The 17,093-nt window shown below is 61.7% G+C and overlaps 1 protein-coding gene across 3 annotated transcripts in view; it reads left to right on the top strand.

Annotated features, from left to right (window-relative positions):
* Positions 1–17,093, top strand: part of MYO7A (myosin VIIA) — a 65,782-nt gene that overhangs the window by 45,716 nt on the left and 2,973 nt on the right. For 2 of the 3 annotated variants that reach the window (XM_054724769.1, XM_008150002.3), the window contains exons 30-43: positions 977–1,147; positions 2,280–2,397; positions 3,109–3,235; positions 4,394–4,563; positions 5,464–5,654; positions 6,276–6,400; positions 7,848–8,005; positions 8,917–9,070; positions 10,246–10,401; positions 10,930–11,035; positions 12,185–12,298; positions 13,298–13,385; positions 13,568–13,674; positions 16,597–16,782. In XM_054724769.1, coding sequence (XP_054580744.1) covers positions 977–1,147; positions 2,280–2,397; positions 3,109–3,235; positions 4,394–4,563; positions 5,464–5,654; positions 6,276–6,400; positions 7,848–8,005; positions 8,917–9,070; positions 10,246–10,401; positions 10,930–11,035; positions 12,185–12,298; positions 13,298–13,385; positions 13,568–13,674; positions 16,597–16,782 — 1,971 coding nt within the window. Of the gene's footprint in view, positions 1–976; positions 1,148–2,279; positions 2,398–3,108; positions 3,236–4,279; positions 4,564–5,463; positions 5,655–6,275; positions 6,401–7,847; positions 8,006–8,916; positions 9,071–10,245; positions 10,402–10,929; positions 11,036–12,184; positions 12,299–13,297; positions 13,386–13,567; positions 13,675–16,596; positions 16,783–17,093 lie in introns of all 3 variants that reach the window. The other variant, XM_054724768.1, reaches the window with a different exon arrangement.

Here is a 17,093-nt window from a genome sequence, read left to right as displayed (position 1 = left end):
TCGAGAGATCCACTCATGAGAACAGCGTGTGCACACGTGTAAACTTCTGCCTCCTTCTGCGGACAGGAGTGGCGTAGCTGTTTTGTTTTTGATGACGGTGATGATGGCTCCCGTGGCACCTGTGATTCCGTTGGTGATTGTGATGGAGGAAGGAGGATGGAGATGATGGAAATGAAGGGGACGGTTGGTGGTGGTGGCGAGGGTAGAAGCAGTGATGGTGTAGGTGTAGGTGTGAGGGTGGTGACGATGGTGATGGTGGTGGTGATGGTGGTGGTGGTGGTGAGTTGATATTCAGGCAGAATGTATCAGTACAGCCATGTCCATTGCTAAAATCCTGAAATACTTTGAACTAGTTGGAAAATATTCACTGCCTTTGAGGCACCCTAGAGCCTTGCTATACTGCCCCTGCTACCAGAGCCTGGGGAACCCCAGGCAGGCATCACGGGGGCTGCCGAGCACCAACCACGGGCAGAGAAGGGGCAGCTGCCCAGTGCCCAGCTGGCTCTCTGACGCCTCCACACTGTAGCCCATGGGTTGTTCAGTGCTCTGACTGTCCGGGGGCGTGGTGATGGTGATGGAGGTAATAACGGTGATACACGCCCTTCACTCCCTCAGTCTCCAGCGGTGTCCGGTCCCCCACCCTCCAGGGCAGTCCCTGCCTGCTCTGTTGTTTGCCAGCCCCCGTTGCTGTCTTACTGGGTTGAGGATGTAGTGGCTGACCCATGACCAATGGGCTGGCTGGTCTTTCTGGGTCAGCTCGGTACCTCTGGTGCTGAGAGGACCCAGGAGAAGGCAAGCATGTGGCCCTGCCCTTAAGAAGCTCGTGGTTCCACCAACCAGACAAGAGCTCTGGGCAAATCGATGAGAGCTCAGGGTGCAAAGGCCAGGGGCTGAGGGCCCAGGAGGCGGGGGGCTGGGCTTCCCGGAGGGTGTGTGAATGAGGTCTCCACACACACACCCCTCAACCCCAACTCAGGAGGACGACCTGGCCGAGCTGGCCTCCCAGCAGTACTTTGTGGACTACGGCTCCGAGATGATTCTGGAGCGCCTCCTGAACCTCGTGCCCACCTACATCCCTGACCGCGAGATCACGCCCCTGAAGACGCTCGAGAAGTGGGCCCAGCTGGCCATTGCTGCTCACAAGAAGGTAGGAGGGCGGAGGCTCTTGGGAGAGGGGGTCCTGATGACCCAGGCCAGGAAGTAGCACCTGGGGCATCGAAGGCGTCACAGCTCTCACCTGCCACGTCCGCCCACCGGCTGCGGGGCCTCCTGCTTCCCAGCAGCCTCCTTTCTCCACCACGCACATCGGGTCTCTCCTGTCTCTGTCATCCGCTCTGGCCTGGGTTCCAGGGATACGAGACGGCTCACGTCCAGCTCTGTGGCCCCGGGAGGGAAGCCGTGGTGCAGGTGGTGGGGGCCCAGTCCTGGCCTTGCACAGGCGCCCACGAGAGCCACAGCTCGGCGGCGCTGGTGCGTGTTGGGGAGCTTCCAGGAAGGGCACCCTCCGTTCTGTCTGCAAGAGCTCTGCCCACCTTCCTGCCTGGGAGCTTTAGGGACCCGCCCCCTCGGGCCCCTTGCCGGAGGCCCCAGGCCCATGACCTGCCCTGAGTAGCTCCCTTCCAGGCGAAGGGGCTGCCCAAGTAGAGCGGGGTGGCCTGCTGGAGAGGGGGTGGGGAACCCTGGCTGCCGGAGGGGACCCCAGGCCTCCCCACCTCCAGGCCCTGGTTGTGTACGAGCAGAATTACCTTTGCACACAGTTGCCAGAGGGCTTCACAGACCAGCGGTCTCTCAGCCCCTCACCACTTTCCACCCCGCCTCCCCCTGAAGCCCCCTGTACCCCCTCTACATCTAGGCGGGGCTCAGCCCCGAGGCCCTCCCTCCCCTCCAGAAAAGACACGTGCTCCCCCTCCATCCCTCCGTCTCTGTCCTTGGCCACCTCCTCTCCAGCCCCCTCACCCCCGTCAGCCGCTGGAGCCCGTCCATCCCCTGCCCCTGCCCCTGCCCCTGCCCGGGCTGCCGTTGTGGGCTTTTCTGTCACTCGGGTGCGTTGGGAGCTCCCTGCAGGCGGGACCCACGTTTCCCTGGCAAGTGCTGCCGTCGAGGGAGTAAGAGGAGGGCAGGTGATGGGGTGGCTGGGGCTGATGGGATGGGCCAGGCCATGAAGCACAGGAGGCGCCGCAGCCCTGGGCCCCTCCTGGCCTGGGGACGGGGACATTTGCGTTCCAGCCAGAGCACAGGTGACGTCTCTCTGTCCCCTGTCCTTGTCTGTCCCCCTCCAGGGCATTTATGCCCAGAGGCGAACTGATTCCCAGAAGGTCAAGGAGGATGTGGTCAATTACGCCCGCTTCAAGTGGCCCTTGCTCTTCTCCAGGTTTTACGAAGCCTACAAATTCTCAGGTACCCGCAGCCCTCCTGCCTCCACCCCCGCTCCCACCCTCACTGCGGCCCACGCCAGGGAGAGGCCTGAAACGGGTGCCCAGTCAGCCAGGCTCCTGCCTGCGGGCTGCTGGTCTCTCCAGGCCAGTGCGCTGCGTGGGTCCCACCTCCCACAGTGCAGTTGGGCTCGGTGGCACACAGTAGGTGCTCAGCGGCACAGTGGGTTGAACAACTGAGTGGGTATGGAGATCATTAGAGCACCTGCAGGAGCGGGTGGCCCCAGAGCAAGGGCTGGCTGACTCCATGGAGCTGAGAGTGGCTGTGGCCCACACCACCTCAGCTCTCAGCTCAGCGTCCTCGGGCTGTCACCTGGGGGCACCTGCTCCGTGCCAGGCCCCGGGCTTCACAGAATCACCAGTTATCAGGCTGGGGGGAACCTTGGGGCTCGGTGAGTCCAAGCCCTTCCCACGCCCCGCCTCACCGCAGGCGGACACTTGTCTGCAGCTGCAGGAAGACCCGTGGCACGGGCTCACACCCCGGGTCCTGGTCCCAGCACCCTCCCCCCACCGCACGGGGGCTTTGGCTTCCAGGGAGGCTGTGCTCTGAGGCTCAGTTTCCACTTCTGTAAAATGGAAATCAATACGCTCCCTGCCCTGGTGGTTGTGAGGACTGGGCAGGGCTGGGCCCAGGAGAGGGGAGGCCTCCCTCTCAGAGCCTCGGTCTCTGCCCCAGGCCCCAGCCTCCCCAAAAACGACGTCATTGTGGCCGTCAACTGGACGGGCGTCTACTTCGTGGATGAGCAGGAGCAGGTGCTTCTGGAGCTGTCCTTCCCTGAGATCATGGCCGTGTCCAGCAGCAGGTCAGTCCCCCCTCCCCCGCACCCCACTTTCTGCAGAGCAGGGAGCTGTCGAAGCTGCGCAGAGGCCCCACAGGGTCCCGATTCAGCTCTGTCTGAACTGAGGAGGGGCCGAGGGACATACAGACAGACAGATGGGAAGGAGAGGTCTCCCAGCGCTCTCCTGCGGCCATGGCCTTTGAGGGGCGTCTCCGCCTCACAGAGGACCCTCTGAGGTGCCGAGCCTCATCCCGCTTTTGGCGGGACAGTCCCGATTTTTAACAATTTGTCCCGCGTCCCACGGAGTTTTAACCAAAAATAGGGACTTTTTTAAAATGCCGTGGGACGCGGGACAAATTGTTAAAAATCGGGACTGTCCCGCCAAAAGCGGGACGATCTGGTCACCTTAGTGTAAGGAGTAGTTGGTGTGTTACTCCGCAGGCCCCGCCCTCCTGATGGGGATGGCAGGGAGGTCGTTACGGCCCTTTAATGGCTGTGCTGAGATGGGCGTGAGTGGTTAGGACAGTCAGGGGCCGTCGAGTGTCTGTAGAAAGATCCTGGCCTGAGGTGGAGGGGCCTGGATGGGACTCCCCTCCACATCCTCATCCCTAAAATAGAGGCCGTAAGACTTTCCCTCAGTGACTGTGCTGAGAAGGGCAGGCAACGATCAGTGGGAGAGGGCGCTGTAAAGTGAAAAGTGCGGTGCACGTGGGAGCAAGGGCGGGGTGGTTCCTGGGACAGACGGGCGTGCTCTGGGCCGTGTCGCTGTGGGCAGGGTTGGGCATGGCCAGCTCTGAGCAGCCACGTGCCAAGCACACAATAGTCCCCCCCCCCCTTTGAAGCTCCAGTCGAGAGGGGAGATGGATGTTGAGGATGTTGAACAGGTCATGTTAGAGCAGGACCAGTGTCATGAGGGCTGTGGGGGGGGGGGGGCAAGGAGGACTTCCTGGAGGAAGGGGTATCTGGGCTGAGACTAAAGGGCGAGTAGGACTGAGACAACCAAAGGGACAGGGGCTGGGCTGCTGCAGGCCGGGCCACGCCTGACGCGCGGGCCTTGGTCCCCTTCAGGGAGTGCCGCGTCTTGCTCTCGCTGGGCTGCTCTGAACTGGGCTGCGCTTCGTGTCACCCGGGCTGGGAAGGACTGACCCCGGCGGGGCCCTGTTCTCCGTGTTGGTCCTGCAGGGGAGCCAAACTGACGGCCCCCAGCTTCACGCTGGCCACCCTCAAGGGGGATGAGTATACCTTCACCTCCAGCAATGCCGAGGACATCCGTGACCTAGTGGTCACCTTCCTGGAGGGGCTCCGGAAGAGGTCCAAGTACGTGGTGGCGCTGCAGGACAACCCCAACCCCGGTGAGTGGCTCCTGGCGTGGGCTGCCAGGCACTGGGGTCAGGGGCGTCAGGCAGATCACCCTCCTTGGCCTTGGCCTTGGCCTGGCTGCTACCCATCCTTCCCCGGATACCCTTGGCTCCGACGGAACCAAACAGCCGGACTCGGTGTCTTCCGTCTGCGCTCTGTGGGGACTCTCCCTCTCCCTCCCTCCTTTCCTGGTCTGAATACTTACCCCGTCACCTCCTCCAGGGGAGTCAGGGTGCCTCCTTGGTGTCTCCAAACGCCCCCACCTCCAGATGATGACAGCATCCCCTCACCGAGCATCCCCGGAGCCTCCGAGGCCCTGGGCAGAGCAGTGGAAAGACAGAGGGGCAAGGGGCCCTGGGCCCACCCTCCATGGGGGCAGGGGCAGGGGCAGGGGCAGACGGTGCAGGGCCTGTGCAGTGACCAGGGAGCCAGAGGCTGTGGGAGCCCAGAAGAGCGGCCCCAGGCAGCGTGGGGTGCGGGGAGGAAATGGGTGTGAGTGTTGGAGGCAGAGAGCAGATCACAGGCCGAGCACCGGGGCTGGAGAAACACGTGTCTGGGAACCGCAGAGTTGGGTTTGGCCGGAATGAGGAAGGAGGGGAAGGGGCACGGGAGTGGAAGATGCCAGGAAGGCAGCCCCCGACAGGCCTAGAGCATGTCAGGGAGTGTGGGCTTTCTCCTAGGGGCCATGGGGAGCCACAGAGGCTTTGGGGCAGGAGACTGACCACTCTGACGGCCATGTCTGCGTGGAGGCGGGGTGGCCCGTGAGCAGACATGACAGGGCCTCAGTTCTTCAGCGTGAGGAGCAGCTAGCTTACAGGGCATCAACCCAAATAAAGATGTGTTAACCCCGAGTCTCTCTCTGCCCCCCGGTGGCCCCTCACCACGGCCCCCAGCGGGCGAGGAGTCGGGCTTCCTCAGCTTTGCGAAGGGAGACCTCATCATCCTGGACCACGACACAGGAGAGCAGGTCATGAACTCCGGCTGGGCCAACGGCATCAACGAGCGGACCAAGCAGCGCGGGGACTTCCCCACCGACTGCGTGTACGTCATGCCCACGGTCACCATGCCGCTGCGGGAGATTGTGGTATGTGGACGGGCGCTCCCGAACCCCTCCTTGTCTTCTTTCCACGTCTGAGGGAGGGATTAAATAGACACGTGGCCTGCAGCCTCCGTGAAGGTGACCTGGGGGTCCCATGCGACCACAGACTTAGAGCGGGGGCAGCTATCCCCCCGGAGCAGGGCCTGGAAGGGCCTCAGTGAGGAAGTGCCCGGGGCAGGGCCGGGGGGAGAGGAGGGGAGGGTCAGCACGCCGCCTGGCTCTGAGCGGAAGGGCAGGGAGGGCAGAGCTGGGAGGGAGGCCCTGGTTCCTTGGACTCCCCTTGAGCGCAGCCCTGAGAGCTCAGAGCTCAGCGTCTCCCAGCAGCTCCCTGGGCAGGGGCAGGGGAGAGGGGCCCGGGGCAGGACCCTGTCCAGCCGTTCTGACTGACCCACCTGGTTCAGACCCAGGCACCGAGGGAAGGGCCCTGAGCCCAGCAGCATGGAGGCAGCAGCCGCTGCAGAGATGCAAGGAGCAAAGGGGCTCCCAGGCTCAGAACGGGCACGGGGCCCCCCGAGTGGCAGTCTCCCTGCCCCGGGAGAAGGCTCTGGGCTTCGCCGTGTGATCCCAGGTGGAGAGCTGACCTCAGCCCCACCCCTCGGTCTCTAGGCCCTGGTCACCATGACCCCTGACCAGAGGCAGGACGTGATCCGGCTCTTGCAGCTGCGAGCACCGGAGCCTGAGGTGCGCGCCAAGCCCTACACGCTGGAGGAGTTCTCCTACGACTACTTCAGGTGACGGGGCAGGGGAGAGGGGAGAGGGGCCCGGGGCAGGGACAGGGGAGAGGGGAGAGGGGCCCGGGGCAGGGGCAGGGACAGGGGAGAGGGGCCTGGGGCAGGGGCAGGGACAGGGGAGAGGGGCCCGGGGCAGGGACAGGGGAGCGGGGAGAGGGGCCCGGAGCAGGGGCAGAGGAGAGGGGAGAGGGGCCCGGGGCAGGGACAGGGGAGAGGGGAGAGGGGCCTGGGGCAGGGGAGAGGGGCCCGGGGCAGGGGAGAGGGGAGAGGGGCCTGGGGCAGGGGAGAGGGGCCCGGGGCAGGGACAGGGGAGAGGGGAGAGGGGCCCGGGGCAGGGGCAGGGACAGATGAGAGGGGCCTGGGACAGGGGATATGGGAGAGGGGAGAGGGGCCTGGGACAGGGACAGGGGAGAGGGGAGAGGGGCCTGGGGCAGGGACAGGGACAGGGGAGAGGGGCCCGGGGCAGGGGCAGGGGAGAGGGGAGAGGGGCCTGGGGCAGGGGAGAGGGGCCCGGGGCAGGGGAGAGGGGAGAGGGGCCTGGGGCAGGGGAGAGGGGCCCGGGGCAGGGACAGGGGAGAGGGGAGAGGGGCCCGGGGCAGGGGCAGGGACAGATGAGAGGGGCCTGGGACAGGGGATATGGGAGAGGGGAGAGGGGCCTGGGACAGGGGCAGGGGAGAGGGGAGAGGGGCCTGGGACAGGGACAGGGGAGAGGGGCCTGGGACAGGGGATATGGGAGAGGGGAGAGGGGCCCGGGGCAGGGACAGGGGAGAGGGGGACAGGGGAGAGGGGCCCGGGGCAGGGGCAGGGACAGGGGAGAGGGGACAGGGGAGAGGGGGACAGGGGAGAGGGGGACAGGGGAGAGGGCTTCTGTGACTCTGGTGGGGGCATCACAAAGCAGCCCCGCCTCTGAGCAGGGCCTGGGTCAGAGGGAGCCAGGGGCCCGTTTTTGTCCTTCGAGTGACCCTTCTAGTGTGTGTCCTCTTATCCTTCCTTCATCTAACTAAGAGATGGCGACTGTGCCCACCCCAGGCAGGACCCTGGGCATCATGACTCGCAGTCCTGGGGGGGAGATGGGCACACACCAGGAGCTGGGGTTCTGTGTGCCCAGCCTGTGGTGGGGCTGCTGGGGGCAGAGGCGAGGCTTCCTGGAGGAGGTGGCCTCGCTGCGCTGTGTCGGGGTGACTCGGAGAGAGCCCGTGCCAGGGCGGAGCGGAGAGGAGCAGGAGTGAGGAGGTGGGGCGGGCGGCAGGGCTGTCTGGGGCACAGAGGTCAGAACCTTCGTTTTCCAGCAGAGAAGGTGAGGCCCGGGGCTGGCGCCTGCCCCAGGTCACAGGGCAGCAGGGAAGAGCAGGGCCTGTTCCTGACCCCTGACCTCCAGCAATGGGGTGGACGGGGGTGGGCCTCACAATTTGGCGACTGTCGGTGCTGACCATTCCTGTGCGGCCAGGCCCCCACCCAAGCACACCCTGAGCCGGGTGATGGTGTCCAAGGCCCGAGGGAAGGACCGGCTGTGGAGCCACACGCGGGAGCCGCTGAAGCAGGCGCTGCTCAAGAAGATCCTGGGCAGCGAGGAGCTCTCGCAGGAGGCCTGCATGGCCTTCATCGGTATCCGCACCGACGGCGTGGGGACACGGGTAGGGGACCGCAGGGCGGTGTGGGGCCGGGCCTCTGCCTCCAGGGTTTCCATCTAGACACCCGCTTCCCTCTGGGGTTCAGCTGGGTCCTGGGCAGATGTGGAGGGAAGCTGATGGGGCACCTCCATCCATGTGCCGGCGCCTTACAGCACGCAAGGAGCCGCCTCTCGTCTCACCCATCGTCTCTTCTGCCCTGTTACTCGGTTGACAGAACTCTTGCCATGTGCTGGGCCAGGCATCGAGACACAGTGGTGACCAGACCCAGTCCCGGGGCTCAGGGGAGACATGCTGACCGGGATCAGTGCTATGATGGGGTTGCAGCACAGTGGCCTGACCCAGCCTTGGAGGAGGGCAGGGCGGGCTTCCTGGAGGAGGTGGTTTCTTGGCTGAAACCCGAAAACGGAGTAGGACTTACTTAGCCAGTCAAAGGGGAGATAGGTGGGGAGAGTTCCAGGCACAGGGAGCAGCCTGCACAAAGGCCCTGAGGCGGCACAGAGCAGGGTGTTGCCAGGGCACACGATAATTCAGCACAGCTGGAGGGCAGATCCAAGAAGGGAATCCAAAGACGTGGGCTGGCTCCTGAAGGGTTCAGGTCCTGTGAAGAAGCGTGGACTGTGTCCCGAGGCCATGGGGCCCCTGGGCAGGGCTGGCACAGATTAGTGAGTTGGACAGTGCGTCCTGGTGCTGCGAGCACTTTGGAAATAGGGTTGGGGGCCTGAGGAGGTGGCCGCAGGAGTTGAGGAGAGAGTGGGCGGTGGACAAGGACTGCAGGGGGGGAAACAATGCCCATTTCCTAAGTGAGTAGCCCGAGGCCCAGGGCCTCCTGCCTCCTGGCCCAGTGCCACCCCCTCGGCCACCAGCCCTTCCTTGACGGCCCCCCAGCCATGCTCAAGTACATGGGCGACTACCCATCCAAGAGGATGCGCTCTGTCAACGAGCTCACCGACCAGATCTTTGAGGGCGCCCTGAAGGCCGAGCCCCTCAAGGACGAGGTATACGTGCAGGTCCTGAAGCAGCTGACCGACAACCACATCAGGTGAGCCCGGGGCTGTGGGCAGGTGAGGGGACAGGCCCATCCCTAGCGCTCCCAGCTGCAGGGAGTCCTAAAGGTCATGCACCCATTGTGAGGGGGAGTCCCCGCCCTCGCTCCCTCCCTTCCTCACTCAGAGCAGGGAGCCACCCTCAGACTCCTGTCCTAGCTCTGCCTCAGGCGGGTCAAGAACCAAGAGGTGGCGGCTGTGCCCTCTGAGTCTGTCCTCCAAGTTTCACAGGCCCAGCTCCTCCTAATTCCTGCCACTCCCTGCTTGAGCCTCCCCTGGATCCTCCCGCCCAGCCCAGGCTCTGCTGCCAGCTGCAGGTTCAGCTCATGAGCAAATGCCCCATCTCTGGTTCGGGCTGAGCTAGGTGTCAGTTGGAAGCTCTGGCTTAGAACTCTCATGGGCTAAAGGTGTTGGGCCCCAGAGGGTGTCACTGTCTTCTCCCTGCTGGGCCATACAACTGCACATGTTAGTCTCAGAGCCTGAGAGAGGCCCTACCATCTCCCCTTATGCCCAGACCCCCAACTCCCTCCCCAGCAGTGTCACTCTCTACATCTCTTCCTCATGAGCCATACATCAGATCTTTTCACACTGACAAACCTCTGTACGTGCCATAATCACAGCCTGGAAAACTTTTCCTCTCCTTTGCATATCAGAATTTTTCTCATCCTTGAAAGCCGAGATCAGATGCCACCTCCTCCTAGGAGCCCTCCAAGATTCCCCCCCTGCCAGACACAGGAGCTCAGAATGGTGTCTGAGGGAGCCCGGCGGCTGTTCTAACGTAGTGCTATTCAAAGAGTAGGGGAGTTACAGAGCTTCTGCCAGAACAAATCACACACTTCTTCCTTCATAGGAAAGTCTTGTTTAAAAAAAAAAACAACCTTAGTTGAACCAAAGTACTTGGTGACACAGCTGATTTTCATTCTGGCAAGAGCATCTTACCTCCCCGTGGCTGTAACTGTGGCCCCTCATGGTTCAGCTGACTCTACTTTGAGTCGCACTCATTGGATCCAGCCGTCAGGGAGGTGGGTCCATTGGTCCTCAGACAGGGGTGGGGGTCAGGCCAGGCGCGTGCTGCTGTGGTGAGGAGCCGAGGGGCGTGCCGCCCTGGGAGGTGCTCAGACTCGGTGGTGCGCCCGGGATGCCCTGCCGGACACCACCCCTCTTCCTGCAGGTACAGCGAGGAGCGGGGCTGGGAGCTGCTCTGGCTGTGCACCGGCCTCTTCCCCCCCAGCAACATCCTCCTGCCCCACGTGCAGCGCTTCCTGCAGTCCCGGAAGCACTGCCCGCTCGCCATCGACTGCCTGCAGCGGCTCCAGAAGGCCTTGAGGTACAGCAGCCCCAAGGGGCAGAGGCAGCTGGCACGGAGCTCGGGGACGGGCATTGGGAGGGGCTCCCGGCCACACCAGGTTTGTAGGACGAGCCCCCCTGGGGTGAGGAAATGACCACCCACCCATAGTGACCATCCCGGGGGTACCACGGCGGTCAGTTCGACAAAGGTTGCAGCGCCCAGTGCCCATTCCGGACCCAGTTTGAGTCTGGTTGCTCAGAAGGGCTTGGCTCATAACCTTCAAGTCTGTCGGGGAGGCAGACGCCTGACCGCACTTCATACTCTGAAAAGCCCACCTGCACCCCTCCCTTCGTTCGGTCCCCTCCACAGCCCTGTGTGGGGGGCACTGGTACCCCATTGCACAGATGGGCACCTGGAGGCTCTGAGGGGTTAAGTGACTGTCAGCGGGTAAGACGGGATGGGCAGGGATTGAAGTGGGTGTTCCGGCTCCCAAAGTTCCCTCCGTTCCTCGCTCCATGCCCCCGCTGGCCCCTGACTGTGTCCCCCCTCCCCCCCCCCGGCTTTCAGGAACGGGTCCCGGAAGTACCCCCCACACCTGGTGGAGGTGGAGGCCATCCAGCACAAAACCACCCAGATATTCCACAAGGTCTACTTTCCCGACGACACCGACGAGGTGAGGGCCGTCGGCTGCCTGGTTCACGGATGCCCCGAAACACCATGAATGCCCTCGGGGCTCTGGGAGCAGCCTGAGGCCTCCCTCCGCCATCCCCACGTTTGCCCTTCCTCCCGCCCCTCATGGAGTCAGAGCTCAGTCAGGCGGCCACAGACGCCCTGGCCAGGAGCCCCGGGTTCCGGTCCAACTTTCCGCCCGGAGCAGCTTCCCTGAGAAGGCCCCTCCCGCCCGCTGAGGAGGCCCTGCCTTGGAGCCAAGTGCCTTCTCCCGGGAGCTGAGCTCCGTGTGGTGCCCCCTCCCAGCTCTGTTCCTATGGCCCTGAGCCCACTTTCCTCAGACCTTCCTCCCTCCCTCCCCACACCTGGCCTGATTGGGGGTCCCCACCGCCCTGGTCCCCTTGTCCAAAGGTCCCTTTTGTCTGTGTCTTCCTGTCCCGCCCATTCGGCCAGGCTGCCTCCTGGTGTCCGCTCCTGACCCATCTCAGCTCAGCGTCTCCTTCAGATCAATGAGTCCAACATTGAAACTTCCCGTCTGAAAAGCAGTTTTAAAACTTGTCTAGAGACTAGAGACTCAGAAATGCCCAACAGGATGCCAGACGCAAGGACAAAACTCTCTAAGACCCTTTTCTGTCCCCTCCAGCGGAAGGTCACATGGAGGCCCCTCCCCCATCACACGCCTCCCTCCATCTAACCTTCCCCAGACTCTGCAGTCCCAGAGGCTCCTGACCAGGGCGTCTGTGGCCGCCTGACGGAGCTCTCACTCCACGAGGGGCGAGGGGCGGGAGGAAGGGGCAAACGTGGGGATGGCGGAGGGGAGGCCTCGGGCCCCAGCCCACTCTGGGCTGCTTCCCCCCCTTTTCTCCTCCCCCTTTTTCTGAAATTTGCTCTCCTCCTCCTCCTGTCTCTCTCCTTCCAGTCGCCCACCCCTGCCCCTGTCCTCTGTGCTCCCTCCACCATCACTCAGGCTTGCTCAGCAGGCCCAGGGCCCGGAGGCCAAGGCCGAGTCCTGCTCAGGGGAGGCCATGACCTGGGAAGACCCAGACAGGAGTTAGCTGCCTTGTTCTTTTCTTAACTGCTGGGCCTAGCTCTGGACCCGGGGCTCGGTCTAGTTGGAGGCACAGCCAGAGCCAAGTGAGCCCCCCTCCCCCAGGCCTTCGAGGTGGAGTCCAGCACCAAGGCCAAGGACTTCTGCCAGAACATCGCCGCGCGGCTGCTCCTCAAGTCCTCGGAGGGCTTCAGCCTCTTTGTCAAAATTGCAGACAAGGTGGGTGGGGAGTCGTTGCCTGCTGTCGGTCTGTCCTGTCGGTTGGGACATTTGCGGAAGCCGTAGCAGCTCCTGGGGCAGGACGGGGAGGAGACAAAGGAGGGAGGTTAGAGAGAGAGAGAGGTGCTCTTGTATGTGGCATCCCACTGGCCCGTCTCCTTCTTGCATCCCCGTGTGGTGTGCCCCTTACAGGCGGCAGCTGCCCCGAAATCTGTCCTCCGAGGCACGGCCCAGCACGGCCTCACAGCAGGCCCCGCCCCGCACCCCAGCACACATGTACTTCCAGATTTGACTTGACCGCTCCCTCAGCTGCCGGCTGAGGCCAGTTAATCCTTGAAATGACCCTTGAAGAGGGCAGTCCGCCCACCTGACAGGTCACAAAGCCTGGGCTGAGAAAGGTTACCTTTCTAAGGCCACACAGAAGGGGCTAGATCTAGGGGGTCTGCCTCCAAAGCGCAGGCCTCTGCCACCGTCCCACGTTGCCCCCCCCCCCACTTCTCTGCGCACGGGGTCAAAGCCCCTTCCCCTGGGAAGGCTTCCCTGACCAGCTACGGCAGATAGGTGCTCCCTCCCCTTTGCTCCAGCTCCCGGTGCATCCATGTCTGTCTCCTCACTTCATGACTGTCCCTGTGCCTGACACTGGGGACGCAGAGGGGTCTCGGGGAGGTCCTGGACCCAGGATCGCGTAGAGCCTGAGGGAGGAGCAGGACGTGGATGCCGGGGAACGTGCAAGGCAGGGCCTGGGCCTCGTTCTCAGCCTTGTCCCCGGGGCCCGGGCAGCGTTCAGTAGATCTTTGCTGAATGACAGAATGGAGTGACAGTCCCTCTGCGCAGGCCGTGCTCTGGAGACACTCAGCAGGCACGGCCGGGCAGGGTGAGGCTGGTCCACGGACACCCCTTCTGGCTGTGGAGAAGGGGCCACCAGGTCCTGGGGTGGGAGAGTCAGAAGACAGTATTGCTCCAGCTGGAACGCGGGGACTAGAATGGCCATGTCCTTAGGTCATCAGCGTGCCTGAGAATGACTTCTTCTTCGACTTTGTCCGACACCTGACAGACTGGATAAAGAAAGCACGGCCCGTCAAGGATGGTAACGTGAGGCTGGGCCCTGGGTGCATCCGAGGCCCAGCGCAGGGCGGGGGCTGGCTCAGTGTCGTACCTGGAGGCCCACCTCCGAGGCCCCGAGCGAGGGCCTCCTCCGGGGCCGGTGCTGGGCATGGGCACGTCTTGGACGGGGACGCTTCAGGGACACCCGGCTGCCCTCTGCTGCAGGACTCGTGCCCTCGCTCACCTACCAGGTGTTCTTCATGAAGAAGCTGTGGACCAGCACCGTGCCGGGGAAGGACCCCATGGCGGATTCCATCTTCCACTATTACCAGGTGAGCTGCCGGCACGCAGGCGGCTGTTGCCTCCACGTGCTGCACGCGGCCTGTGCGCTCGTGGCGCGGAGACCTGCGGTCCTTGCCGGGCGGGGCTATACCGGCGGCACGGCCTTGGAGAGACATTTGTCAGCTCTCTCTGCTGGGATGCCCTTCTCGCGGGTCTTTTCCTCTTCACCTGCTGAGCTTTTGGATGCGAATTCAGTCATCGGCTGTGTCTTTTTTTCAATTACACTTGACATTCAATACTATTTTGTATTAGCTTCAGGTGTACCGCATGGTGGTTAGATGGTCATATACTTTACAAAGTGTTCCGTCCAGTATTTTCCGTTCCCACTGGCAGCATGCCTCGTTATTACGGTGTTATTGACTGTATTTCCTATGCTGTACTTTAGACTCCCGTGACTGTTTTGTAACTGCCAATCTGTACTTCTCAGTCCCTTCGCCTTTTTCACCCAGTCCTCTAATCCCCCACCCCTCTTGCAATCATCAGTCTGTTCTCTGTATTTATGCGTCTGTTTCTATTGATTTATTTTGTTCTTTAGATTCCACATGTAAGTGAAATCATATGGTATTTGTCTTTCTCAGACTGACTTATGTCTCTTAGTATAATACCCTCATTCATGCTGTCGCAAATGTGTGGCTTTTTGTGTACCAAGGAATATTCCATTGTGTATATGTACCACGGCTTTCTTATCCCATCGTCTGCTGATGGGCACATGGGTTGCTTTCATAACTTGCTTATTGTAAACTAGAGGCCCAGTGCATGAAGATTCATGCACTCAGGGGCGTCCCTCAGCCCAACCACCCTCTCACAATCCGGGACCCCTCGGGTAGGGTCCCTAGGCCTGGCCTGAGATCAGGGCCTATCGGGTCTTTCCTTCCCAGGTCTGCAGGATCTGGCCCCACCCCTGCTGCTGCCACTGCTTGCCATCTGTGCAGCACTGCTCCCCCTCCCCTGCCACCGGTGGCCTCCCTCTGCAGGCGACAGGCTGGGGTGCAATGGATTGGCTGGCCTGGGCCTTCCTCTTTCTTTGCTGGGGGGTGGGGCCAGCCATGCAAGGGGCTGTCTGCCTACCTGATTGCTCCTAACCGCTCGCCTACCTGCCTGATCATCCCTAACCACTGGTTTGCCTACCTGATCACCCCTATCCACTCTGCCTGCCTGCCTGATTGCCCCTAACAGCTTTCTTGGGGGCAGGGCCAGCCCAGTGAGGGTCTGTCTGCCTACCTGATCTCCCCTAACCACTGGTCTACCTACCTGATCACCTCTAACCCCTCTGCCTGCCTGCCTGATTGCCCCTAACCGCTTGCTTGGGGGCGGGGCCAGCACTGACTTCCAGTTGGTCAGCCTCTGGTTGTCGCAGGAGACGACCGCCAGTTGCCTGCCATCCATTGCAGGCTCCCCACTGGTGCCCAAAGGCCGGAAAAGCCTCTGGCGGAGGCTTTCCCGGCCTTCGGCTCAGCCACAACCCAGCGTCCCGGCGACGGATCTCCTGGTGCCCAAGGCCGGAAAAGCCTTCTGTGGAGGCTTTCCCGGCCTTGGGCTCGGCTGCACCCCAGCGTCCCAGGAGCGCAGGAGCCGACCACCAGTTGCCTGCCATCCGTCGCAGGCTCCCCACTGGTGCCCAAGGCCGGAAAAGCCTCCGGCAGGATGGTTTCCTGGTGGGCGTGGCTGGTGGGCGTGGCTTGTGGGTGTCATGAAGCTATGGTCAATTTGCATATTACTCTATTATTAGGTAGGATAACACTGCAGTGAACATAGGGGTGCATATATTCTTTCAAATTAGTGTTTTGGGTTTCTTTGGATATATACCCAGAAGTAAAATTGCTGGTCATAAGGCAATTGTATTTTTAATTTTTTCAGGAATCTCTGTGCTGTTTTCCATGAATCATCTTAAGGGAAGTCTTCCCTGTCCCTGAGACTCCAAGTCACTTTGTTCTATGTTCTCATAGCACTGGGAATATTTCCTTCAAAGATTGGAACTGTACATTGATTTGATGTGATAATGTCTGTTCTTTGACTATAAGTTCAATGAGAGTAAGGAGGATATGTGTTGTTGCTTATAGGGCTTGGCTCATAGTTGATGCTCAATAAATAGAAGTTGGCATGATGGATGGGTGAATGAATGGGAGAAGGATGGATGGTAAATGAATTTTTGAATTGGATATCGGTGAGTGGATGGGTGAATGGGTAAGTGGTAGGAGGGTTGGTAGGTGAATGGATGAACAAATAGGGAAATGGATGGGAAACAGATGTGTGGGTAGACCCATATGGCTGGGTAGATGGATGGATGAATGGGTATAGATGGGCAGATAGGTGGCAGGGTGGATGAGTGGATGAGTGAGTACATGAAAGGGTGGGTGGATCATCACTGACTCGGGTTTCTGATTGGCCCTGTGTCCTCGGGCCAGCCTCCGTTTCCCTATGCTTTAAACAAGAGAGCTGTAAGGCTCCAGGAGCCTGTGGGTGGTGCTGGCCCTTTAGAGGGTTCATCTTTGCTTTTGAGTTACCCGTCATCCTCAGTTACTCTGGTTCTGGGTCTGGAAGTTCAAGGTGCGGAATGGGCTGGTGCCACTGATGAAACCAGCCAGTCTCAAGGGATCAGTGGGAGGAGGCTGGTGGCCTGAGAGGCTTTTCCCATGGAAGGACAGGCCTGGGCGGTCTGGGGAATCGTCTCAGGTTCCTGCATTTTTGAAATGGGACTGCTCACCTCGCTGGACTGTTATGAGGGGTAATGACATACTATTCACATGCAGCTCTGTTTTGAACTGCAACGTGCTGAATCTGTGCGGGCATAATCGCTGCTGTCCTGCCCTGTGCCATCTCCCCTTAAGGAGGCTGGAGAAGCGGGTGGACCCGGCCTCAGGGTGGTAGGGAAGGAGTCTCTGCCCGCCTGTGACCTGCTCTGTCTCTGGCAGGAGTTGCCGAAGTATCTCCGAGGCTACCACAAGTGCACGCGGGAGGAGGTGCTGCAGCTGGGGGCGCTGATCTACAGGGTCAAGTTCGAAGAAGACAAGTCCTACTTCCCCAGTATCCCAAAGCTGCTGCGGGAGCTGGTGCCCCAGGACCTCATCCGGCAGGTCTCACCTGACGACTGGAAGCGGGTGAGCATGGGGGAGGCAGTGGGCACCCCAGGGCCCAAGGGGCAGCCAACCGCCCAGGAAAGCGTCTCCTGTCGCCCCGCGTGTGATAGGGTCACTCCCCCTCCCCCATTCCCTCTCCACTTGCTTTAGTCTCCAGTCTTTCAGGCAAAGGAGTCAGGCAAAGGCCACGTTGCAATACTTTTCCCTGTCCTTGTTACCGTGGTTATTGTGATGACTGTGGTGTCCCGGCTTTCCTTGATTGCTACTCTTGGGCCTGCTTGCTTGGGAGGAAGGGCAGGAATCCATTAACTGGGACAAGGAGGCAGCTCCTC

Source organism: Eptesicus fuscus, chromosome 13, assembly GCF_027574615.1.
Source record: "Eptesicus fuscus isolate TK198812 chromosome 13, DD_ASM_mEF_20220401, whole genome shotgun sequence".
Taxonomy (NCBI): domain Eukaryota; kingdom Metazoa; phylum Chordata; class Mammalia; order Chiroptera; family Vespertilionidae; genus Eptesicus; species Eptesicus fuscus.
This window is presented reverse-complemented; position numbering and strand designations above follow the sequence as displayed.